The sequence below is a fragment of the Equus quagga genome, chromosome 5 (assembly GCF_021613505.1).
Source record: "Equus quagga isolate Etosha38 chromosome 5, UCLA_HA_Equagga_1.0, whole genome shotgun sequence".
In the NCBI taxonomy this organism is placed as follows: domain Eukaryota; kingdom Metazoa; phylum Chordata; class Mammalia; order Perissodactyla; family Equidae; genus Equus; species Equus quagga.
Window position 1 is genome coordinate 127051185 of NC_060271.1, and position 27489 is coordinate 127078673.

At 36.0% G+C, this 27489-nt stretch overlaps 1 protein-coding gene across 2 annotated transcripts in view; it reads left to right on the top strand.

Moving 5' to 3' along the window:
- Nucleotides 1-27489, top strand: part of NBAS (NBAS subunit of NRZ tethering complex) — a 337182-nt gene that overhangs the window by 90099 nt on the left and 219594 nt on the right. For both annotated transcript variants that reach the window (XM_046661718.1, XM_046661719.1), the window contains exons 20-21: nt 4174-4278; nt 4651-4787. In XM_046661718.1, coding sequence (XP_046517674.1) covers nt 4174-4278; nt 4651-4787 — 242 coding nt within the window. The remainder of the gene's footprint in view (nt 1-4173; nt 4279-4650; nt 4788-27489) is intronic.

Genomic DNA, 27489 nt, shown 5'->3' on the forward strand with positions numbered 1-27489 from the left:
AAGCATTTGATTACGCATCTGATAATATAATAAAAATGTTTTCAAACAAAACATTAGTGGCAAAAGAGGTCTATTTCTATGGTTATTAGAAAACATGATGATGAGTATATCATCTCATGCAAATAAGTTACAAAAAATTGATAATAGTTTTATCTATAGGTACACCTAGTTTGCTGTTGTGTGGTCATATTATTTTAAAGCATATCCTTTTGTTATGTCTGAGTTCCGTGATATTTTGAGGTAATATATAAAAGCACGTTGTGAACTGCAGAAGTCACGTACAGCTATAATTTATTATTTTTTATACCTAGCCTTAGGTTCACTGATGATGAGGTCTTAAAAAGCAGAAGTCCCATTAGATGTTTGGAGTTTGACTATCCCGTTAATTTTCTTTCATTATTTTTTAGTTATTGAATTGCTATTTCTTATTTGACAGTAATAAGTACATTTATTATTACATGGTAATAGTGACATTTAAATTATTTCAGCCCATTTTTGTAGAGAATCAAACTAAGCTTTTGAAAAGTAGGTGAAGTTGATGAATTTAGCTGTTAAAACTTAGAAACGAAGATGTTCAGATATAATGGGTAACCAGCTAGATAGTGGTGGAGATAAGCATTGCATTTTACTCATAGGACATACTCACTTTATTAATTCTGTAATAAATGAGATAAAAATGGATTCATTTAAATTTTACATGAGCGCCTACTGTATGCTAGATATTGAGAGATGAACAAGGAGCAGTCTTCATGGAGTTCTCATTATATTGGCAATAAGTGATAATAATGAAGATATGAAGAATTGATGAGGCAGCATAATGGGGAAAAACATTAAATATTTCCTGGGGATGTCTGAGAAGACTCTACATAGGAAGTGATATTTCAACTAATCCTTAAAAAAAGAAAGGCCGACTTGGGGGCTAGGGGAGTACTACATGGGGGACGTGAGAATGGAAGCTCCATAAAAGGAGGGACTTTGTCCTGTTTACTGCAGTATTCCCAGAGCTCAAGATGACACCTGGCTCCTTGAGGAGCTTGGTTGAAGGAACCCATCGGTAGGAGAATACCTTAAGAAAAACCAACACATTTGTTGGGGACTGACTTCTTGTCAGCCAATGTCTTATGTGTTTCATCCAGATTATTTCCCAACAATTCTTTGAGCAAGTACTATATCCTCTCAATTTTATGGATATGAAAACTGAGGCTTAGAGAAGGTAAATAATTTGTCTAAATAAATAGGAAGCAAGAACTCACAGCTAGGTCTCTCTGATTCAGTAGCCTGTGCTGATAACCAGTGAGCTGTATAAAGAAAGGCCTGTGGGTGTGAAAGAAGACTGAACACTCCTGAAAAAGTGAGCTAGTCAGGGTAGCTGGCCTAGAGAGGGTTGGGGAGGGAAGGGCACAGAATAAAGGTGGGAGAGATGGTTGGAATAGTTTGTGGTCATATTTTGAAAGGTCTTTCATGCAGTGTAAGGAGTTGAATTGAATTGGAATTTTTGTTAGAGGTTGAGTGAGTTTAGGGAAAAATGAGAAGTGGGAAAGTGGAGACTGGTTGTGGGCAGCCCTTTCAAGAAGTTTTGTTGTTAAGGGGAGTGGAGGAGATGGTGGTAGCTAGAGGAGTATATGAGATTAAGAGATAGGAGGAAGGAATTCCTTAATAGAAGCAAGAAGTATTGTTTGTATGCTAATTGGAATGAACCAGTAGTGGACGAGGAGGAATTTACTGAACAGAAGAAAAAGGCGATAATTGCATGGTTATAGAAATGGAAGAAATGGCATCTGGAGCGTGAGTGGAGTTTGGGGCTTTTTTAGGAGCACATATTTGTAACTGAAGGAAGGAAAATCACATTGTTATAGTTACAGGTAGATATATAGTTTTGGTGGGTTGGCAAATGAGGGACTTCTTATCTAACAGTCAATTAAAAAAGAATCTGTAAAGCAAGGTTTTCAGCAGACAGTGGGGCAGGGGCATAGGGTGTTGGAGGTCTGGACAGAGTTAGAGTTTTGGAAAAGTTCCTGACAGAATTGGAAAGAGAACTTGTTAGGGAAATATAGTAGCATTGAGGGACAGAATTAAGCATTGAATTTTGTTGTTTTGAATTTATCAACTTTTAAGCTTTTTATTATGAAAAATTTCAAACCTTCGTAAAAGTATAGAGAATAGTATGATGAACTCTGATGTACTCATTGCCCAGCTTCAGCCATTTTCAACATTTCGCCAGTTTGGTGTCTTTTATTTTCCACCTTCCCACTGCTGCCTTTTCTTTCACTTAACTATTTTAAAGCAAATCCCAGCGAGCTTATCATTTTACCCATAAATACTTAAATATGTATCTCTAACTGATAAGGACTTACAAAAACATAACCACAATAACACTGTTATTTCTAACAAAATTAGTAGTAATTCCCTAATAGCATCTGATACCTCCACTCATGTTCAGATTTCCCAGGTTGCTTCACAAATCCTTTTTAGTTAGGTTGTTTTTTGGTTCATTTGAATCAGAATCCAAAAAAGGCTGAGATCTGGAAATTAAAATGAGAACTGTCAGGTTGGTTTTGTGATATTTCTCCAGTGACTTCCAGTAACTTGTATTCAGGGTTCAGAGTTGAATTTGACGAGAGCTGAGGTTGTCCCATGATAAGGGAAAGAGGCAAGGGATTAAAGAAATCCCTTTGTAATGTTGGACCAGGGACTTTAAGCTCCTTAGAAGGGAAAAGAGACTTTGAGGGGAGAGAGAAGGTGAAAAAAGAAGTCGAGTCAGTGGATTGGGTGTCTTGGCGAGGTAGAGAAATTGTTGGAAGGCCGTGTACTGGGTGAACAGGGAGAACAGGAGCCGCTGGTCACAAGTCCCGTGCTTGACATTGCTATCCCAGAGAGTGCCTGCTTGGTGATGAGAGAGATCCAGGGTATGGTCATGGGATGTGTAACAAATGAAATAAAGGAAATGATCATTGTGGTGGAGAAGTCAAGAAACAGAACATTTTTGAAATGCTCTCTTCCTTTGGTTGCCATGAATATGCAGTTCAATTCTGTTTTTCCCCTTACTTCTCTTGCTCCTACTCTTTCTACTTTTCAGATGTAGATTCCCTTTTCCTTGGTCCTCGATTGAATGATGTTGCTTCTCAGGCTCCTTTCATTTGATTCTACTTAATCTCCCTTGGAATCATATTCACTTCTGTATTAATAATGCTACGTCATATAGCTAACTCATAGCTTATTCCAGAACTCCTGACCTTGTATTCACCTGGCTTCTGGGGAGCTCCTGTTAGCAGTGCTATAGTTCCAAAGTCAACATGTTTGCAAGTGAACTTCTCACTGTCCACCCTCCCTCTCTCACCTCCTCTGAACATGCTCATTCTTCCCTCTTTCCTATCTCAGTAAATTGATTCAGTTAGCAAACGTTTAGTGGTTATTTTTTATGTGAAAGGCAGTATGCTAGGTATCTGGGGTTCAGCATTAAACATGACAGACATGAACCCTAAGTCATACACCACAGTGGGAAGACTTACACTTGCAATTGCTGTGGCTAAGTCTTATTTGTCTTTCACGTTTCAGCTTCCATGCCACTTCTGGGAAGCCTTCGCTGTCCTCTTAGAACTAGGTCTCGCATCCCTCCCATGTGTTTCCCTTTAGCTCTTCCTATTGGCTTGTTTGTCTTCCCTGCTAGATTTTAAGCTATTTGGAGAGCAGGGACAGTGTCTTGTTCGTTGTATCCCCGCTGCCCATCACAGTGCCCCGAGCACATAGTGGACGCTCAGTAACTATTCGAATGAATGAATGATTCAGTCTACATTTCACGTGGGTCGCTCCAGCAGCAGTAAAGCTAATGGGAAGTTCTCATACAGATGTGGCAGGCGCTCAGAATGCCAGCCTTGTATCACTGTTGCTTATTTGTTTTTACAGGTGTTGGATTTTGGTTGTCCTGCTGTAATTAGTTCAATTTTTACTGCCTATTTCATTTGCTTCTGGACTTTTTTTTTTTTAATGAACAGCATTTATAAATGTGGCCATTTTCAAAGTAAAGGTGAGAATGCAGCTATAGTACTTTAGTTAGCAGTTGATAATTTAATTAATTCAGGCCTTATTTAGGTAGGCAGAGTTTGTAAAGGTTTTTAATATTTTCTTGTCACCCATGTTTGAAAGCTTTTTCATTAAATCACCATTTCCCCTCAGGAAATCCTAGGAGTGCCTCACGCATCTGAGCAGAGATATGATGCTGAATTCTTTAAGAAGTTCAGGAATCAGAATATTGTTCTCTCAGCAAGAACTTATGCTCGGGTAATTTCTTTTTTGTAAATAAAATAATTATAGTTATTAACACTCCCTAAATCTTTGAGCTGAAGTTAATGTAGTATTGCATGCATGCATATATAATTAAATTTCCTTGTTGTGTTGTAATATTAATAAATGTAGAGAAATTAGAATCATATTTAAAAAAATTTTATTCATAATTGTTTTAAGAATAAATAATTTTTATAGCATTATATTGAGAAAAGTGATCCAGATTAGGAAAAATCAGAAATATTTCAAAGCACTTCATATCAGAAATGCATAAAAAATTAATTTTAAGTTTTTTGAATGTTGTCATACAAAATCACCCCTTTGTTTCTGAGGTTCACGTTAGAAATTTATCCCTTGCCTTTTGTACAGGAAAGTAATGTACAAGCCCTAGAAATCCTGTTTACTTATCATGGATCTGACCTGCTTCCTCATCGCCTTGCGATTCTCTCCAACTTCCCAGAGACCACTTCTCCACACGAATATTCTGTTTTGCTGCCCGAAGCTTGGTATGTGACTATGTTAACTGAATTTTACCTTCTTTCTAATAAAAACGATTTTTGTTTCATACTGAACACCTTAAATTAAAAAAAAATAATTTTAATGTAATCTATGTAAACTTTTTTTTCTGATTATAAAATTATTTCTAACTTATTTTTAAATGATCCTGAAACGAGTGTGTATCTAGCAAAATGGGATTAATTTAAGGAACATGAACTTTCCTTTTTGTTGAAAGCTATCTGTTCAATATGTACTGTTTTATGGTTCCAAACAGTTTTTAGGGTAATAATAGCTGTTTGAATTAGTTGTATCTTTTAGAGACTGCAGTGTAGTTCTGACAATATTAAGTAGTAGATCCAGGGGACCCGGGAATGTCTGAATCCTGCTTTTCTCAACGATGCTTTTTCTCTATGAAATTCCAGTGGCACAAAGACAAATGGGAAATCAAAGTATCACTTTACTAGTAGGTAGACTAATGCTCCTTATCTCAGTTCAAGGCTATTTGATGATTGGGCTGTAACTTGTGACAAACTCTAAGCCCAGTGGAACCATTAAGTCCTAGTTGTACCACTCAGTGGGTTTCCAGAGGCCAGAACATCTCTTCTTGAGAATGCAGAAAAGAGAGTCTGTTTGCCTTAGTGCATAACTCAAGGATGGGTAGGCCATCAGGCCCTGGCCTGAATGGCACCTGGGAGCAGAGAGGACTGTGGAGCGTACCCTGCTTAAAGTGTCCACTTGGGAGACCTTTTACATCCAGTGAAGTAGCCCATTAGTAAATGTGGCGCAGTCATTAATTGCATGATTTATCCTTTCTGAATTTGAGTTTACTCATCTTTAAAATGAGTTGATAGTCCCTGTCTTGCTTACTCATATTGCATATTTTTAGTATCAGGTAAATCGTTATATATGACATCTGCTTGTAAATTTTAAAACACTGTGAGGGATTATGACAGTTCTGATTGAAATCATTGTTACATACTTGAGCTACCGGCAACTTGCTGTGTTAAGGGACGTTACTGGAACTGGGGGGTCATTTGGCTTCCTCATTCCTCGCCTGTCACTTCCACCTAATATCATAGCTGTAGGCTTAGGTGTTGATGATGATGGCCAACAGTTGTAGGCTAATTACCATGCATTTCGCACATACTTAGACTTGGGCTCCAAATGCTTTTGGTATTAGCCCTGTTATTACAGAAACCTGAGATTTACAAAGGTTTGATAGTATATTAAATTTTATATAAGTGCAGCTAGGATTTAAGCCTATATTTATTTAGAGTTGTAGGTCAGTAAGCTCTAAAAATATGTTGTAAACTCCTTATTCCACTCTTAGTACTAAAGAAGTCTTTGTTATGATGAAAATGAACAAAAAGAAAAAGCCTGGGATGCCCTTTTCCATTTTCAGTTTCTTTTAGATCTGAATAGTCTGTAAATGTATTTTATAAATATTTCAGAATATAATTCATTTATTGGTTTTTGCCTGTTTGCAAAATGGATCTAATCTGAACAGAAATGACTTTTTTTAGTGTAAATTGTTAGTATAGAGAAAAGGGCTACTGTCTTACAGTTTGTTTTAAAGGTAATTTCTCCTTAGATTTGGATGCATTGATTGCTAGTCTTCCCATGATTGCTTAGGCAAACACTTGATTTTAACCTGAAATTTCAGAATTGATTTGTAAAGTAGTTTTACAGTGTTCAACCTTGTCTTATCTTTGAATGCCCTGTGGGTTTCCTAATGGGACCTGCCGTAACAGATTTAAATTGCAATAAATACTTTTCGTATTTAGACCATATTGCAGCAGAGGGAAATTAGAAGATAACATTATTTTGAATTTTTGTTGTGGTATATGGAAAGACTCTGATTTCTAATGAGTCCTTAAATTATATTCATTTTAAACACATTGGGAAAATAGAGATTTCTTTTGTTGTTGTTACTTTGTTTTTCAAGAAACTCTTTCACATTGAGAATATTTTTGCTATAGTTAGAGTGAGAAAAAACAATAGGTTTGAATAGTAACGTCTCTATCTCCTTATAATTTTATGTGACTATGAAGCAAAACCACAATTATGTTTCAGGCGTAGCCTTTTCTATGAGGTCTTCCATAAGTTATTCCTTTCCCTATATTCTCATAATTCCTTGTTCTTGTAGTGTAACACTTTTCACATTGGCAGTCACTTTTATTTCTGCCTTTCTCCTTGTTCCCTTCTCTAACAATCACCCAGCCTTAAACCTACTCACTCTAAAGGCAGAGAGGACAGTCTCTTTCTTAGTTTTGGATTCCCAAAGCCAAGGGTTGTGCTCTTGTAGTGGGTTCTCTGAAGATGTTTGCAAACTGGATAAATTAGGTCCATCTTGTGCCCATTTAAAAAAGAGATTATAGGGGCCTGCCCAGTGGCCTGGGGTTCGCTGGTTTGGATCCCGGGTGCGGACATGGCACCGCTTGGCAAGCCATGCTGTGGTAGGTGTCCTACATATAAAATAGAGGAATATGGGCACGGATGTTAGCTCAGGGCCAGTCTTCCTCAGCAAAAAGAGGAAGATTGGCAGCAGTAAGCTCAGGGCTAATCTTCCTCAAAAAAAAAAAAGAAGAGAGATTATAGGATGTCCTGAGGGAGCACAGCAGAACAGATGGACTTTCACATGTTACCATGGGAGGCACCCAGGTTAGTATTTCACCATGGCTCTGGTGGCCCTACAGACAGAATTGCTCTTTTAGCCCATAGTTAAAGCCTGCACTCTTTTACTCTGTTTGAAGTTTTACTCTCATGGACATATAGATCAATAAGTTATAGAAATTATTTCCTTTTTGAGGAAATGTGTTCTTCTTTGAATGCTTGGTATTCATTTTCAAATCACTTGGAACAATTAGGTCAGGTGAACACAAAGTGTCTGATTTGTTGGAACGTGAATGCATTTCTCCGTTTACCTGCTCACTGTCTGCTGAGCACTCTCCATGTGCCTGGCACTGTGGTAGGAATTTCGAAATGAATAAAACACTGTTCCTCTTCAGCAGGAGTTGTCTGATATGCTTTACAAACTAACAGCAATTCCTGCTTACAGCATAGCATCCTGCTTGCAAACTGAGGAACAAAGAAGAGTTGAAAAGACTCTAAATAAATTTGCAGCCTTTTCTGCTTTCTTTTTTTCCCCTCAGTTGCAGTGTTTGAAAACTAGTAAAATAATCTTGCTGCTTCCTCATTTAGTGCCTTGAATTGCTGTGGAACTTTCTGGGTGCCTGCCTTGTTTTTCTGTGAGAGTATCCATCGCTCAGCGGCAGAGCTGTGGTTCATCCTGCTTTATCTTACCTTCAGCCCTCGACTTGTATTTTGCAAGTAATAATGGCTTTTTAGTTATCTGTCGAATTGATTTGAAACAAGTCACTAAACTCTAAATGCGTGGCTCCCAAAATGCAGAATAGCTGGGTGTGTCTGCACAGTCTTCAGTTTGCTGTTAAGACAATTGTGTACAGTCCCCGTACTCTCCACTGCTGCCACACGGGCCTCTTACTGTCCCTTGAACATGCCATGCCTGCTTCCGCCATCGAGTTTTTGAGGTTAGTGTGCCCCTGGCTGGTGTGCCCTTTTCCAAAATCTTTCATGTGATGGGCCTCTTACTTCATGCAGAGTCTCTACTCAAAGGCTGCCTCTTCAGAAGGCCTCCCCTGCCACTCTTCATATCGCCTTCAGTCCCTCCTCACTCTTTTGCCCTTATGTCCGAGTTTACCGTTCTTCATAACACTTACTCCTAACATATTATATGGTTATTTGTCTTCTCCACTTTCTCTGACCTTCCTTGGCAATCCTATTTACAACTTTACCCTCACTTTAAATCCTCCTTTCCTGCTTTATTTTCTTCTAGGCATTTATCACTATCTACCTTACTGTGGGTTTTCTTTATTGACTGTTTGCCCGTCAGCTGCAGTAGGACAAGGATTTTAGTGTGTCTTGTTCCCTTCCTTACCCCCTGCCCTTAGAATGGTGCCTGGCATGTTGTAGGCACTCAGACAGTAATTGGTGAATGAATGGATAAGTGAATGCATCAATATGAAATCCGTAAGGGAAAGACTCTGTGTCTCGTTCACTCATGTGGCCTCAGTGCCTAGAAGAGTGCTTCGTACAGGGCAGAAACTCAGTAAGTCATTTTGAATGAGTGAGTGTAACGGAAGGGCAGGTAGGGTTTTACATTTTAGAGTTCAAGCTATATAATGTTTTAGAAAGCAATAGGAAGTTATACGAACAAGTTGACCTTTGCCTACTCTGTTTTGAGGTCCCGTTGGCAAAGCTTTTGCCTTGGCATTTAACCAGTTTCGTACCAAATTTTATGATTATGATTGCTGGGAAACGTCTGTGGTATGTGTTATTTTTGTGTTTTATATTGTCACTTTAAATCATCATGTGTATTTGACAGTGATGAAATGTGACCAAGTTTTCTAAAACTTTGAAATTACCTTTTATGTCATAGGTGATACATCTTTTTATTAGCTGCCTGTCCTTAGTTTGTCATTGCTATAAAATGTTTACACTTTATGTTCTTGTTGACTGCTTTAGTTTTAAAGTACAAAGGTGATATTTCTTACCATCTTTATTAGCTTCCACAATTTTTGATATTTTTTCATAAAAAGAAATATATATTTTTTGACTTTTAGTATTTTTGATGTTTATAACACATTGTAGAAAGATTATTTAGATTCGTCATTTATGCCTCTTTGCCTGTGGTAAAACCTTTCCAGAACGATGAGAACAATCTAGTGTTTTGAATGGTTGTCTTTGGAACAGCTGTCTGTTTAATAGTGTGGCACAGGGGTGAGAGACTGACTCTAGAGCCGAGTTGCCGAGATTCGTGACCTTGGAAAAGCTTCTCAACTGCACCTCAGTTTTCTCACCTGTAAAATGGGGATGATTATAGCACTCACTTCATAGTGTTGTGAGAGTGATTAATGAGTTAATGTGTATAAAACACTGAGAACAGTGCTTGCACCAAGTAAGTGCTGCTTTACTCTTAGCAATTATTATTAATGCCGAACCCCATGCTACGGCCTTGGCCTTATTACTTGTACATGTCATATACTTATTGTTTTAAACTTCTTATTGTAGTAATTTTATAGCTACAGAAAAGTTGCAGAGATAACACAGAGTTCCTGTATACCCTTCACCTGGCTTTCCCTTCCTTCTTACATAATCATAGCACATTTGTCAAAACTAAGACATTACCACTGGAGTAGTAAGTTCTACATATAATGTGACACATGCATTCCTAAAAATCACCGCACTGTGCAAAATTGCACGGTGAAAACCAGAAGGCTTGTGGGAAGGATGGGGTTAGGGTCCAGCACTCAAAACCTTTGTTCAGTGGAACAAAGTTGGGTACTTAAAAAAAAATCGTACCATAGTTTTACATGTGTTAAATGTTAAGAAATATTAACACATTTAACACATAAATATTAAAACATGGCACTTTACCTTGAAAAAGACCTGAAAAATACTTCGCTTGTGCATGGGTTTGGAAGACTTGCAGCTTGTGCTTACTGGGAAGTGGAAGGAAAGGGTAACTAGAAGTCCGATGGAAAGTTGTAACACCGGATGTGGGTGGGAGTGGGTCCTAACGCACTCGGTGAACCGAGGTTGCTGGCAGATTTGGGGAGTGTGTGTCCATGCGCAAGTACTCTGACATGGCTTGGTTCAGCTGAGTGTAGTTTTCTGTGTTCACCTAATGTTTCCTGTGAATGAAATTGTGCATCAGCAAATGCAAAATTTGTGTTATGCTCAAGTTGTTCCCAATATATCAATTCATTAGAACAAATTTGCATTTTCAAAACATTAATAGCAGAACTGAATGTACAATACTATTAACTACACTACATATTTTTTTGGATTTAACTGATTTTTCTACTAATATCCTTTTTCTATTTTACTATCCGATCCAGGATACCACATTGCATTAAGCTTCATTTACTTTTCATATATGGTTAAATAAACTGTTGTTCAGTATCTGTGAGTCAAGAAATTCTTTGACACATGTATTTACTAAACAATGAAAATTGATACTCATATTTATATTCCTGGATTATCTCCAGAATCAACAAGGAAAGATTGAATTATATTTAGTGTGTTTTGGGGTGTTGCAATATTTAAAATATTTTATAGTATAAGTGGCAAAACTCTGTTGATGAAAATAGAATATCCGGAACATCTCATTCTTTTCATCAGCCTAGAAGAGCCGTTACTATAGTAACTTGGCAGTTTGTTTGTTTGTGAATATCTCAGCTTACTTAGATTATTTGATGACTGAAAGTTTGACTGTGAAAAGCATGCTGTAGCATGCAGGTGGACAGTGCTTGTGGGAACCATGAAAATGTGTTTTAGATGTTTCCATTTTCTTTTCTGAATTTGTGATTGTATAAATTATTTGTTGGCTAACTTCTAATCATTCTCTACCTTTAGTTCCACAGTAATTTATGTGACATATCATTAAGGCTAAAACTCAAAAGTGGTTGAGTGAAAAATTTTATATCACCAGTTGTTTAGATCACTTAGCATGTCAACCTCACCTTATGTCAGTGATACCTGGTCCCATATTCAGAAACTGCTATTGTCCCAGAGCATAAAAAGCACTTTCACCTGCCTTCATTTGGAACAACCTTGCAAAACAGTATGATAAATGGGATGACGAACCAATTGGCAGAAGTATTCCTCCTTGTCACCTGCAGAGCCAGGGCCTCTTTGTGCTGTGCACACTTTAACTCATGTGTTTGTCCCTGGCATTTTATTCCCTTGCCAACCCTAAATCATCCCTGCTTTTTTTAGGCCTTTGTCCCTTTGGTGCTCCCTGACCCGCTTGATGAAGCAACACAAACTCCAGGGTCCCCAGGAATTTTCCCATTCCCTTTTTTTGTTTTTTTGTGAGAAAAATTGGCCTTGAGCTGACATCTGTGCCAGTCTTCCTATGCTTTGTATATGGGACACCACCACAGCATGGTTCGATGAGTGGTGTGTAGGTCCACACCTGGAATCTGAACCTGTGAACTCAGGGCTGCCGAAGCAGAGCTTGTGAACTTATCTGCTACGCCACCAGGCCAGCCCCCCCGTTCCCATTTTTCCCTGGGCAGTGACATCAGATAAATAAGTTTTACATCCTCTGCTCCTCACTGATAAGTCTTTGTCACTCAGCCAAAACTAGAAGGCCTTTGGATGACCAATTTGGAGGATATTTTTCTGTTTCCAAAGGCTGCTAGTATCCTGTGGCAAGCTTTTTCTTTTTATGACCAGACCAACACATATCTCATAGTAAATTGCTGTGAATATAGTGACACTGCATCGATGGTTAGTAACTGTTGAATGAGTAAATGGTTGCGATGTGAAGAGATTTGGAAGACACAGGGGCTGGTGTGGCAGAGTAAAATGAGATGCACTCAGAAGCCATTCTTTTGAAACAATCTGGAAAAGAAACCTTTCTTGGACTTTTCAGACCACAAGCAAAATGATACACTAGTTATGTTCTCCTACAGTCCTTTTTGGAGTGAATATTTGGAGTGAATATAAATCATGTTTTTGACTCTGTGTTAAACATAGGAACCAGTAGGGCCATTTGGCTTTGATACAGTTTTTATTTTATTAAAAATATTTTTAAAATCCTTTTTATCTATTTATTTGTATGTAAAATACACATGACACAATTTCTCATCTTAACCGTTTTTCAGTGTACAGTTCAGTAGTCTTAAGTACATTTGTGTTGTTGTGCCACCAATTTCCAAAACTCTTTTTGTCTTGTGAAACAAACCCCGTACCCGTTAAACAACAGCTCCTCATTTTTCCCTCCCCCAGCGTGACGACCACCATTCTACTTTCTCTCTCTATGCATTTGACTACTGTAGGGGGTCTGGTGTAAGTGGAATCATACAATATGCGTCTTTTTGTGACTGGTTTATTTCGCTTAGCATAATGTCCTCAGGGCATGATACACTTTTAGTGAAATTAGTATTACAATGAAATAAGATGTAGAGTGGCTTGCCACCTGTGGGTCATGTTTCTATTTATGCTGCTAAAGTATTTCTTAAATAGAGTAAAGGATGAAGATGAAGTCTGATTCTAGATGGGAGGCAACATCACCATTGTTGCCTGACTCCTTGTAGAGCACCTCGTCTTCATGCTTTGGTGCTAAAAAAGGCATCAAAACTGAAGGGAACTTTTGATATCTCTTTTATTACTTTGTTTTTTAAATCTTGGATTTAAATAGCCAAACGTGGAGACTTTTTCTGTTATTAAAACAACAGAAAATTTATGTCATAAAAGCAAACATCAAAGTGCATTTTAGTAAAAGTCCCATTAGGACAAATTTGATTTAGGTCAAGTTGATTTACCTTATAACTTAATTGTTAGTAGAGAATTTACCTTTAAAAAGGTCAGATGGCATTATTTCTGTTCTTCATAACTGAAAGGTAGCTTAGAGTTTACTTTTTACTACACTTTCACTTTCAAATTGGTGATGTTTTGATATTTTACATTAATTTGTGTTTTTTTCAGAGGTGAAATAATTTGAACTGGCTTTTTCATTGAAGTCAAATTTGACTCTAGGCAGCTTTCAATTCAGAAGGTCGATTATTGTTTGGTTGAAGACAGTACCAAATCAATTATTGTTGGTTTAGTTTCATAGTTTTAAGGATATTCTGGAAGTTTTTCTCCCATAAGAAGCATATTAATGTTTCATGAAAAGCCAATGTTGATTTTTGAATTTTAACTTTTTTTAGTGAAATTTATAATTAATCATGAGTACCTGTGATTTAAAAATTGAAGCGTTTTTAAATTGTTTTATCTTAGTTTATTTTCAGTGAAAGAACACTTTAAAGAAGAAGAATGAGTCGTATAAAATTTAGTGTTATTTTGATAAAAATTTAGGGATTATTTATGTTCCATATAGAGGCATTATATTAGATTAAATAGGTGGGTACAATATGAGTCAGATCAGGTCCCTGTCCACAGACAAATTAAAATCTTTTAGGGAAGATCAGATAGGGTAGGTATAGATATAACTACCATAAAATTAAAATCTGTGTCATAGGAGGAGTATAGATAGGTTGAGAGATGGGAAAGTTTACTTTCTGTTACAAGGGAGGCCAATCAGGAAAGCCTTCTTGGAAGAGGTAAAGTTTGATCCAGACCTTGAAGGTTGAGTCTGTTTTTGATGTTGGGAAGTTTGAATAGGAAGGCATTGTCTGAATAAATATTTAACCAGAAATTGTTCCACCTACTCAGTCTTCACTTATATCATTTAGTCACAGAATCCAAAAGATGTTCCCAGTTAATTTGTTGGTTGACAATGAATTGGTGCAGAAGATTTCCAATAAACAATTATGAACCTCTTTTTACTTACATTTTTATGTAGCCTGGTCTTGTTAATAAAGATTTCTTTTTTTTTCCCTGAAATTTTTAAAAAAGCGATTTTTATTGGGCATTCTATTCCTGCCTTAATTTTGTTGTTGTAAGGAAATATCATCTAACCTGTAGCCTACATGATGAAATAATTATGGAAAGATGGGGGCGTTGCATTCACTTTTTTGATTCTCATGGGAGACATAAAAGTGTTTCTTCTCCCTTTAAAATTGAAAAGTTGATTAGCTGGTTAATCAAAATTCAATTCCCACATGTGCAGTTTATTTCTGAACTGCTGTGAGCAAAAACCAATGCATTAGTTTGTATTTTAGGCTTGGAATAAGCATTTGGCCTTCTGCGGTGACTGTCAGTAGGGAGGAGTACAGAGAATACTTTACAAAATGGCATATGTTGGCCATTTCTGAATCCAGGAACTACCTGGTGTTTGGATCAGGAAAGAAAGGTCTGATAGCCTTGACTGTCTGGGGTCAGGGTTGGGGCCGGCAATGGGATAATTGTTTGCGTGTCTCCTGGCACTGTGGGCACGTTAGATCTTGACTCTATTAGTTCCTGTCTTTCTGTTTATTTAAAGCAACAAAATGGACTTAGGGCGATTTCTTGAAGACGGTAGAAACAATTATTATTTCAGAGTAATTTTTATGGACCTTGGGAAGTATGTTGATGTTGATATTTGTTGTGTATTTGATACTCTGAGAAGTACTAAAGAAATGAAGGTGTACTGATTGATTACTTCATTTCCTCTTTTATTCAACAAACCTTTCATGATTGAGTATGAAATGCTTTTTAAAATTTATGAATGTTTTATGTCTCACATATAATTCTCATCACATGTTTGTGAGATAAGCAAAAGGGCTTATTATCCTGCTTTCAGGGCAAAAAAATTGAGAGGCATTTGTGAAATATGTCATGAAATGGGGATTTACATTTAAAATAATGTGAATTATATTATCATTTTAGTGTGTATGTAACTATTATCAAGTGTTTTCAACGTGGCTTAATACAGTTTAAAGTTTCTGGTTTTATTTGAAATTAAGAAATCTTTGAGAGGGTGCTTTTTCTTTTAAACTAATTCGTTCCCCCGAAAATCTGTTACTTGGTTCAGCATTACCTACTGATACCAAATGACACTCTTTTCATAGAGATGAGATTTTTCTTTCATTATTCATTTTCTTCCAAACTTTAAATACCTTGACCAATAATTTCAGAACATGTGATCCTTAAGTAGATTATTATATCTTCTGAATGGTTGAATTACCTCAGGGAAATAGTCCCTATAATTCTTTTTGATCACACACTGTCTTTTCCAGTCAAGATTTCATTAATATGTAAATACCTGTCTGTAACAGCAGTGAATCTCTTTATCACACACTATATAATTAACATATAAATAACTCTGTGAGGCGCTTTTCCCAATTTCTGATAGAGGCAAGCCTGTTTAAATATTGTATTTGTAATACGGAAAATTCTATTAAGAATCAAATTCATATTTTGTAGACAAACCGTATGCATTATTTTAAGAAATGTTTTGACCTCAATGTGTACCAATTTCATTTACTTCTAAAAGTATAGATGCTATATGTAAGAAATGTGAAAAAAGACCCATGACGGACATAAGCGTTGGGATTGCATGACATGGTCTGACACATACTTGATATGGAGAAGCCATAGTATGGCACCCTGGAAAGAGCAAAGGCTTTTAGTCAGAAATAATGAGCATAAATCTTAGTCTTGATACTTGCTAGCTGTGTAACTAGGGGAAGTCACTTAGCTTCTCTGAACTTAAGTTTCTTCACATGTGAAATGAGGAAATTGAACAGTTAGGTGATGATTAAGTAACCTAAGAGATATATCACCTAGCACAGTTCCCAGCTTGTAATTGGCATTCAGTTTACAGCGAGGGTTGTGTGTGGTCATAGAGTATATGGCTGTAGCAGTGGCAGCAGCAGCAGTTTTTTGGAACATGTTGATAGGAATGTCATATTATAGATATCTTTTAGTTTCAACTACATCAAGTAGACTTGCAAAAGACTGATAAATAAAATGCAAAATTATAATAGGGAATATTCCTCTTTGATGGCACCAATGCTTTGATTTCTCATCTGGGACAGCACCCCTTCCGTGGTATCAGCTACCTAAGATTCCAAATTATTAATTAAAAAGCTACTTAGTGAGCATTGTCTCAAATACAGTTGAAGTTTCTTATTTAAATTTTTAATGAATTATAGATACAGGGTAATGAATGAATCATAAATGTGTAATTTGATGAATTTTCAGAAAGTGAACAAGATTAAGAAACAAATGTTGCAAGCATCCGTTGTGTCCTCTCATTTTACTCTCTTCTAGTCACTTCACCCCAGAGAACCACTCCCCTGACTTCTAACAGCACAGCTTAGTTTTGCCTGTTAAATAAGTGAGATGGCTTATGAGGGCTGTTTTCCCTAAGCTCTGGAAAAGTGTAAAGAACTATTCTTACCTCTCAAAAGAGATCAGATTTCTCATGTCCTTCAATTGAATGCTCCTCTTACTTTTCTAATGCTGGATGTACATTAACATTTTGTTTTTTTATGTTTAAAGTGTGTTTCTTATAGACAGACTATAGTTGAGTGTTGCTGTTTAATCTGGCAATCTCTGCCTTTTAATTGGCATGCTTATTAGACCATTTATATTTAATGTGTAGTTCAATATGGTTCAGTTTAAAGCTAACATTTTAGTATTTGTTTACTATTTGTCCCATTTATTCCTTGTTTCCCTTTTCTTCTCTTCCTGCCTGCTTTTGAATTTTTATAATTCCATTTAATCTCTTTTATTGGATTAATAGTTTTACTTTCTTTTTCTTTCTCTTTTTTTTAGTGTTTGCTCTAGGGTTTATAGTATACATCTTTAACTTATGATAGTCTACCTTCAGATAATATAGGAGCACTTCATGTATAATGTAGAACTTTACACAGTATTTTTCCATTTTCCTCCTCTGGCTTTTGTACTATTGCTGTCATACATTTAACTTTTATGTCTACTATGAACTCCACAATAACATTTTTATAATTTTTTCTTTAAACAGTGATTTTGTTTTAAATTAAAAGTATGTTTTATATTTACTCATTTATTTGCCATTTCCAGTGCTCTTCATTACTTTGTGTAGATACAGATTTCTCTCTGGTATCAAGTTTCTTTTGTCTGAAAGACTTTCTTTAGCATTTCTTATAGTGCTAGTCTGCTGGTGATGAATTCTTTCTGCTTTTGTATGTCTGAAGAAGTCTTTATTTTTGAAAATAGTTTTCCATAGTATAAATCTAGTCTGCCAGTCTTTATTATTCTAGTACTTTAGAAGTTTGCTTCACTGTCTTCTGGCTTGTATTGCTCTTGATGATAAGTCTGTCGTCATTCTTATCTTTGTTTCTCTATGTGATGTGTCTTATTTGGATGCTTTTAAGATTTTCCCTATAGCTAGTTTTGAGCTATTTGATTATGGTGTGCTTTGATGTGGTTTCTTCATGTTTATTTTGTGGTTTTCTCTGTATTTATTTTGATGTTGCTATTGACTTTCTTGAATCTATGCCAAATTTAGGAAATTCATGCTTATTATTTTTTCAAATATTTTTTCTCTCCCCATTCCTATGCCCAGGATGCACACTCTTTTTTGGGACTCCACTTACTTGTATGTTAGCCACTTGATCTTTTCTCACAGTCCATTTTTTTCAGTCTTTTTTTCCCTGTGTTTCATTTTGGATAATTTCTATTACAGTATCTTTATAAATTTACTAATCTTTTCTTCTACAGTGTCTGCTTTTAATTCCATAAATGTGTGTTTCATCTCAGCTACTGACTTTTTCATTCCCAGGAGTTAGATTTGGGTCTTTTTTACTTTTTATGTCTCTCCTTATCATGTTATTGGTGGTGTTTCTTGGTCTGTTTTAAGAAATTGATTTTTCTCCTGGTTATGGAGCATAAATTCCTGCTTTTTTGTATACCTGGTATTTTTATTGGGTGCCAGATGTTTAGGTTTGTTCACCTCTTTAGTTGAGTTCCTATCCCTGTTGTTCTAGAACATACTTTGTCCTTTCTTATAATATATTTATTTAATCACACTGTATGAGTTCCACCAGCCACCTTGCTCTGTATACTGTAAGTTTAGCTTCTCTGTGTAGTTGATCTAAGTGGATTTCTGAATTTATAGTGGATTAAAGGCTTTCCTTAATCTGACCATTATAGAAAGTGATCTAGACATGTAGGCATAGGGATATTTATTTGATATTGTTTCTTTTTTGATAATCTGGAGCCTGTTTTTATTCTAGGCTCATTTCCTTTACCTCTTCATCTACTTCCTGCCTTTGATTTTGTGAATGAGTGTTTATTAAATTGAGATCCATTTCCTGCAAAAATTCTCCAATGTTTTGCTTTCTTTCTCTTTCTATAATCTCTAGTTTAACTTTGAATCTCATCAGCAATGCGGATGTGTTAGAAGTACTTGGACTGCAGATAACCTAGGCCATTATCTTCCCAGCCACAGCCTGTGAAATTCACAGCAGGACCTCTCACTTTTCATTTTTGGGATTTTCATTTCTTCACTTGTGATTGTATGACCATCTGCAGTGTTATTTGGCCTAGACTCAGAGAACTCATGATGAAAAGTCTGTAAATAGACTTTTACCACAGCATCTCAGAGCAAATGACCTTTTTTGCTTCTGTGTTTATTAAAAGCTTAGGACATTCCATATTTCTTTGTGCTCATGCATGCTCATCCACACAGGGAAGATCACCTGCAGTGTACAATATTGCAGTGTTTCTGACAGCACAGGTGTAAGACAGGGAGTTGTACAGTCTGTTTTAGAAATTTTAAATCAGAAACATTTGAAAAAACCTCAGGTCCATCCTCTAAATCTTTAGCCACAGGGAAAGCGTATTGATCTTGAGCTGTAAATAACCCAATGGTTTTGGGGTAGTTTTTGTTTTTTCAGTTATTTTTTTTCATCTTCATCTATCCATTCTTCAGTCCGTCTAGCCTGCCATCCACTAAGTATTTGGTGAGGTTTAAGTGAATGCTAGGTATTGCACTAAGGCTATAAAAATGACGGAAACTTTGAAGGCACTTATAGTTTACTAAAGGAGCACACAAATAAATAATTATAATTCAGTGTGATGACAGCAGTAACAGAAATACACACAAGGTTTGGTAATATGGAAAAAAGTCTGATAAGCTTCATCTGGGAACATCACAGAAGTTTTCATTTTTTTTTTCCTCTAATGAACACTAGATTGATACAGTTAAAGGCAATGTTATAAATATACATGTTATAAATATTCTGTCCATTTAGACGAGGTTAAAGTGCTCATTTGTAATTTTTATGTTTCTTTTTAGCTATCTTATATCCACGTTTTTTCTTCCTATTGCCATTCCACAACTTGGTTTTTGAAATATAATTTTTTTCTTTCTTTGAAGAGTTTTTCAACAGAGTAACACAGTGCTTCCAATTATTTATTCATATTATTTATGTTTTATTTAAGAAGCTTGCTAATTAACTGTCTGACTGAATCATTTTGCTGAGGTCACTCTCTGAGTTAGGTGCTGAGGATGTGAAGCGCCTCTGCTCTGAAAGATGTATATTCAGGTCATTATGTTAGCAGAGGATGAACACTGGAAGAGTTAGCTGCACAGTCTTAGATCTGTGGTCTTCCTCTTAAGTTGGCGTTTATATATTTCGTTTATTGTTCAGGTAAGTCTTACAGCTTACTTAAATCTTATCTTTGTAGTTCTTAAGAGTTTTTTGTTTGTTTTTGAGAGCTTCGATTTTAGAATTAAGAGAATACCAGTGGATCTGTTTCTCCTGATCATTATTCATTTATTCGTTCATTCAGTGAGTCAGTGATGATTTTTAAGCTCATATAGTTTACTTACCTGCAAATTTATAGTTGTAATGTGTAATTTATGGCGTGTTTGAGGATTAAATTAAATAATGCATTTATATAAATTTGTTAAAATGATTATTTATATTTTATTGCTGAGCATATAATACAACTAGGAGTTGTGATGGATGCTAAGGAGTATTTACAAGAAAAGAATATTTACTTTTAGTTGGGATACAAAATATGTACTAGGAACTTAACAAAGTAATAGATAAGAACTCTGGGAAAACGTGAGAATATACCACCTTTATTATCATAAAGTTAAATAGGAGTAAATGCCAGATGAATTGTCCAGTTATAAGTAGTGAGGATTTAGAACAGGAAGAAAGCAGTCTGGCCTGGAACGATCATAGAAATGTCTGTGAGAAGTGGGACTTTGAGCTGGAAAAGGGGAGATTCAGTTAAGTAGGACATCATAGTGTCTGAGAGCACAGACTCTGGAACCAGACTGCCTGGGGTCACATCCCAGGTGTAACTTTTTGGCTGTGTGACTTTGTATAAGTTAGTTAACATTTCTGTTTCCTCCATCTCCTCTACTGTAAAATGGGAACAATAATGTTGTTTATCTATCAGGACTGCTGAATACACACACACACACACACACACACACACAATTAGTTAGAGCTTTATATTTATGCTCACACATAGTAAGGACTATATAAGTGTCAGCCGTAGGCTGAGCAAAGTTGGATAGCTTTATAGATAGCGTGTGAAATTCCCATTCAACACAGGCCTAGCGGCTGGAATAATGCAAGGACTTTGAAGGGTAACAATAAGGAAATCAATCTTTCTGTGGCTTGGGGTCTGCATTGTCTGTACCGTTTTTTTGATAAAAGGGGAGATAAAAATATTCTTTTCCTTCCTAATCCTTTTATTCAAATTCCGTCAGCACTACAACCTTGTATAGGGTCAGGATTTATAATGTACACAGATACAATTCATGAACATTTTGGTAAGTTTCATTAATTTTGTAGTTGATAACTTCAGATGTCATATACTTTTATCTTTGACCTGGCAGATTTTTCTGGTTTAATTAATGGACCAAAGGAGTTTTGTCATGATCTTGTTGTCTTTAAGTAGTGTGAAATAAGGGCCTCACTATTATTCTCTCTACTGGTTCTGTGTCGGTTTAGGTAACAGAGAATAGGGAGTGAAATTGACTGGATTTCCCTCATATTACTTCCCTTTTGGTAGTTGTGGGCATGTACTTTTGGGCCTCCCCAGTATGAGGATAGTCCCCATTAATCCTTAATTGACTCTTAGACCTTAGATCTTTCATCATCACGTTTAATATGTATTCTCACTCGCTGAATGAAATACTGGCCACCGAGAATCTATAGTTTAGTTAATTGCTATAAGTGAAAGTTGTAATTCACCAATTTTAAGTTGAGCCCCTGTTTTCCATAGGTGCAATATTATAAATATGAAAATCATCACAAAAATAAAGAAAAAATAAAACATGCATTTATAAATATGTATATAACACCAAATGCTGAATGTAAAAATTATTACATAAATATTTTATTTTATTTTATTTTTTTATGTTTCCCATTTTAACTTACTCTTGTTAAAGTATAAGTGGCCACTGAAATTGGGTTTAAGAATGCCTTTTTTTTCCCTAGTAACTTTTCTTGTAGCAAGCATGGGTATTCTTCATTATTCTGATGACCTTCAGTGTCTCTTCTTCAAAATCAGTCATCTGTCCAGGAGGCAGGTGATAATGGTGGTGGTCTAGGGGTCAATTTTCATATCATTGACATTTCTATTTATCCATCGCTCCTTGTTTTGTTGACATCAAACACCTTTGTAAAAAGCAGCCTTTCTCAGTTATTTAACTTTCTGGAAAATTCTTCAGTAGCTCTGTATTAGAGTTTATGACTTTCCCTTAAACATTAATGATTTTACAAATTAGTTCTCCTCAGAAATAATCAAATCATCCTTCATTCATGGTCAAAAATCTATTTTCAAACTTGGTTTTAAGCATTTGAGAGAGAGAAGATGGCTTGTGGAAATTGTTGCTTATTTCTACCCCATAAATCAGCTCTTCACTGTTTCTTATTACTGTTGGTTGCATTGGCCTGGTGCCATGTACAAAGGATGGTATCAGTGGAGTTTATTGCATTTGTTAGGTATTTGTAAATATAATCTTTGATGTTATTAATATGGTGTTACTATTTATCATAAAGTAGTCTTAAAATGCCAGCCAGTCACATGTATCCTTTATTTCGCTAATCATGAAAAACCTTGCTAGTATTAATAACAATGCTTTTTTTTGACAGTTAAATACTGCTGGTTTCATTTGAAGGTAACATTTTTCTGTCAGCAGGAAAGCAATGAATATAACAAGTTCTATTATTTTCAACTATTCTCTCACCAATTACTTCTCACACTAAATATAAATGTTTTATTTCAAAGAAATTTTATCAAGAATACACTGACAAAAAGTTATTTTATTCATGTTCTATGTGTTGGAAACAAAAGTCTTGTTTTCATTTTGGACAGGTAAAATTACCAAATTTACTAAATAGATGATGCAGCTGGGTCCTAGAGATTAAGCTAGTTGTGGGAGGAGGAGAATCAAGCGGTGGGTGGTGGTTTCACCCTTGTCTCTTTTACATGTGGGTAACATCTGAGAATATTAGTAAGTTTGAAGATATCTTAGTCTCTGCTCTGTTTTCTAAGTCATTTATTAATAAACTCAAACCCACTGGTCCTGAAGAGAACTTTGAATGATACCTTTAGAGAGCTTTTTTCCGCTTGGTGTTCTGAGGGATAAATAGCTTTCTGATTGTTTTCCCGTTGAGTTTTAGATCACTTTGGCTTGTTCAGTGATGGTCCCCACAGGGTAGTTATACATATAGGCCCAAATTGTTATTATTTTTTGGCCTTTATTTGCTAGAACATTTTCTTCTATGCTAAATAATAGAAATAAGTATAACTCCACATTTTAAAACCCAGTGCCTAAAAGGTGGCAATTAGTCGTGATACACTGTCTATTTAGCCTTTTGTTTCCAACACATAGAACATGAATAAAATAACTTTTTGTCAGTGTATTCTTGATAAAATTTCTTTGAAATAAAACATTTATATTTAGTGTGAGAAGTAATTGGTGAGAGAATAGTTGAAAATAATAGAACTTGTTATATTCGTTGCTTTCCTGCTGACAGATAAATGTTACCTTCAAATGAAACCAGCAAAGTTTATTGTTTGGAATAAAACAATGAATAGGGTTCTAATATAAAGAATCCTAAAATTAAGCAAAAGCGGCTGTTATTTTGTAAAGAGATAATTTAAGTTTACCGTGTACTTCCTTTTTTTAGCAGGGATGATGCATTTAGATTTTAAGACTTCCCAAGCAAAGTGGAAACAATAGGGGAAAAAGGTGAAATAAAGTATATGTAAAGGTTGTTTTGTGTTTGCAGAACTTTGGATTCAAAGTGTAAGTTTTGCAGCTAACCAAACTTTTTATAGTTCTTTGGAACGAGCACTACGTTTTCTAGGTCTTTTTGAACACAATTTCACCTAACCCATTTAGGGATTAATTTACATGACTGATATTTTTCTTGTGAACAGAATTAATGAAAAACATTTTCCCGGAATTTTATTAAGCATTCTGTCATTCTGCTTTCCTAATGAAAGAATAAGTAGCTAAAATTTGGGCATTTTTAAAAAGGTAATGACAGAACTAATCAATTATTTTGAAGTGTAGAGAATGGTGAAATTTAGGGAAATATGTATTCTGAAATATTTTTTCCACTGAAGTATAATGACATGTCCAAGTATCTAGATTGTAAATGGATACCGTTACTAGTATAGTTTGCTCTTCTGTCAGTTTAATTATCTATATTAGGAAAGCATTCTTCTCTCACTCAGATCTGTAGCTTCCATATAAATCTACCTCCTTGATGTATCTGATTTTTATGAACAGACTGTCCCCTTTCATCACTCTATTCCAATTTTGAACTTTTGTGACACTCATCAGATCACTTAGAAAACTTTGTTTTGCTGTCAGTTAATTCAATTGACACATATTATTTTAGCGTATGCTAAATGCCAGATAGTATTTTAGGTGCTGAGGATGTGGCAATAGACAAAACAAACACAAATTCTCTAGTCCAGGAATTTATATTCTGACTGGGGAGCAAGTCCTATCTATTTCTTAAATGCTGTTGTTTGAAGCATGATAAAGACTTTATGGTGGTTTTTTTTTCTTCTTTTTTTCCTGAGGAAGATTAGCCTTGAGCTAAGATCTGCGCCAGTCTTCCTCTACTTTATATGTGGGTCACTGCCATAGCATGGCTGACGAGTGATCTAGGTCCATGCCTGGGATCTGAAGCTGAGCGTGCTGAACTTAACCACTGTGCTCTGGGACCGGTCCCCTTGTGGTGTTTTTACAGCAAGCATTTTAAACTCCTAAAATTTGCTTTAAAATAATGTGCTTTGTAGAAACATCCTGTAAGAAAATGAAAGAGCAGGAAGGTTTTTTGTTTTTATGGTGATCAGGCCTAAGATCAAGCCATATTTGGTGAAAGTTATTTTCATGAGATTAGTATCTACTGTTGTTGAGGTTGGTTTTATATCTTAGTTTGATGCATCCTTTAACTGTGCATGTAAATGGTCCTTATTGGCTCGTCTGAATTAAGTTTGGGGAAGGCTCCAATTGCCCTCTACCTGCTATGCACAAATCTTACCTGGTGGATCTGAGTATGAAGCAGGGGAATATGGGAAATGAGGATGGATTTGTGCTTGGGGGCTAGAGTGTAGCCCCTGTGTCCTTTCTGGAGGCAGTATAGAACGCTAGCTATGAGTGTAAGCTTTGGATTCTAACTGTCGGGTTGTGTTCAAAGCCTGGCTCTGTCGCTAATTAGCTTTACGAGGAGGGGCAAGTTAACTTAGGCGTCAGTTGTCTCAGTGTAATATGAGGAAGCTAATATCACCTACGACATTGGATTGGTAGGACTGAATGAGATATGTATGTTAAAAGCATTTCACACTGTCTGGTCCAGAGGAAGAGATCAGTAAATGTTAAAAGATTGTTGTTGTTGCTGATCATCATCGTTGATATACTATTGCTAATACTGTTGTTACTGCAGTCATGTGTTGCTTAATGACAGGGGTATGTTCTGAGAAATGCATTGTTAGATGATTTTCTTGTTCTGTCAATATCATAGTGTACTTACACACACCTAGATGGCATAGCCTACTACACATCTAGGCTATATGGTACTACTGTTGTGGGACGGCCGTTGTAGATGCAGTCTGTTGTCGACCAGAACGTCGTTATGTGGCTAATGATTGTATATCAGTGGTGTTCAGCACATTGGTGAACATTTAGTTGTGCTTTGCCTTGAAATTGCAGCAAAAATACTTTATTATCCGAGGACTCTTCAGGCCTACCTTTTGGAGTGGACCTCTGAGCAGAACTTGTCTTTAGTATGTGTTTTGATAAAAAATAGGTATGTTTTCTTAACCATTTCTGTTCAGTGAAACGTAACAAAGTTTTACAACTTTCTGGTATTTAAATACCAAATAAATATTATTTTTCTGAGGGCCCCATGCCATTACTAATCATTTTAGTAATAACCCTTGTATCTAAAATGTACTTTGTATAGAAAATACAAATCTGAACTTGTGATGCATTTTTCTAGAATTTTTTTAAAACATTGTGTGTAGCTTATGGAACCATGTCTGCTTTAGTTAGAAAAGGCAGTCGTAGTTTGCTAGGTTTATTTTCTTCCCTGTTCCTCAATTCATTGCTACAATTTGTTCTTATGTTGGAGGAGTGAGCATTCTCATCATCATTTTATCCAAATGTTCTCTTGTTTACTTTTCATTTCAGTGGTCTGTGATAAAATATTAGTTATTGACATGGAAGAAAATAAAAAATTTTTTATTTGGTAAAAAATGAAATATGTGATTGTGGCATCCATTCTAAATAATCATCTGTGTGATTCAGAAATTTTAAAATATGAACTGAAATGCCTTCAAAAATGTGTCTCTGGTACATATTTGTTAGGACATTACATGCTAGCTGAAAAGTGGGTAAAATACTGTGTTTTAAAAATATGGTATAATACATTTCTTATTGGATATATCTAATGGAGAACTTTGACTTTGGATAATTTGAGCCAATAATAATAAGTACAAGGGGGGTGCTGTTGATCGATGACTCGGCACTTCCCATTCCCAGACCTTTGAGCTCCCATCTTCTGCTCTAACCCCCTGTGGTCTCCTGTGACCTTCTACGTGAGGATTGTTCCCTTCACCAACGTAATTTTCAAACATTTTGAAGTGTTTCTTGTGTAAGGCATGTCTTATAACCTAGTAAGATAAGAAAGTGCAAAATATAGCCTCATAATATAAAAAAGTACGATCTTTTCTCTGGGGCTATGATAAATTTTAGGAAAATGCTACTACTGATGCTCAGAAATATGAGAAGAAATGTTTTTTGAATCATGAAAGCAAAGCAATTGAAATTTGTTTTTAAAATTTTTGTCTTTATTGTTAATTTATAATGTTTCAGTTGTTTTCACGGACTTATGGAATATTAGAGCCAAAGGGGCTCTTAGAAATAATATCTGAAGTGCTTCACTTTAGAAAGTCTTGTGCCAAACACTGTCCAACTAGTTAAACGACAGGTGTGTTTGCGTCTCCCTTGCCTCCCGGTTCGTAGGACATTGCTCTGCTCTGTTACCGTATTGTCTTCACCTCACTTTTCCTTTTCAATTTCTTCTTAATTCCATCCAGTCAGGCCTTATCTTTGCCTCTTTTAGATTCTCTTGCTGTCATCTTTTACTGATTTTTTTTTTTTTTTAAAGATTTTATTTTTTCCTTTTTCTCCCCAAAGCCCCTCCGGTACATAGTTGTATATTCTTCGTTGTGGGTCCTTCTAGTTGTGGCATGTGGGACACTGCCTCAGCGTGGTTTTGATGAGTTGTGCCATGTCCGCGCCCAGGATTCGAACCAACGAAACACTGGGCCGCCTGCAGCGGAGTGCGCAAACTCAACCACTCGACCACGGGGCCAGCCCCATCTTTTACTGATATTTTTAAGCTACAAAATCATTTCTCCACTCTTGCTATTACCTGTCCTATAGGTCTGTGCCGTCTAATATGGTAGCTGCTACCCGCACATGGCTATTTAAATTTTAATTAAAATTAAATAAAATTAAAGTTCTCTTTCTTAGTATCAGTGCCACATTTCAAGTACTTAGTACATGTACACATAGCTAGAGTTACCGGCTTGGATAGCAGTTATAGAACATTTCTGTGACCCCAGGAAGTTAGAAGATTGTAAGCTTTTTGAGGGCAAGGGACCATTTATGTTGGTATTAAGAACATAAAACATGGGCTCTTGATAAATGTTTTAGAATGTGTGAATGAACACATACCCATAATGTCCTCTAGTTCCTTGCCAAAATTTTGT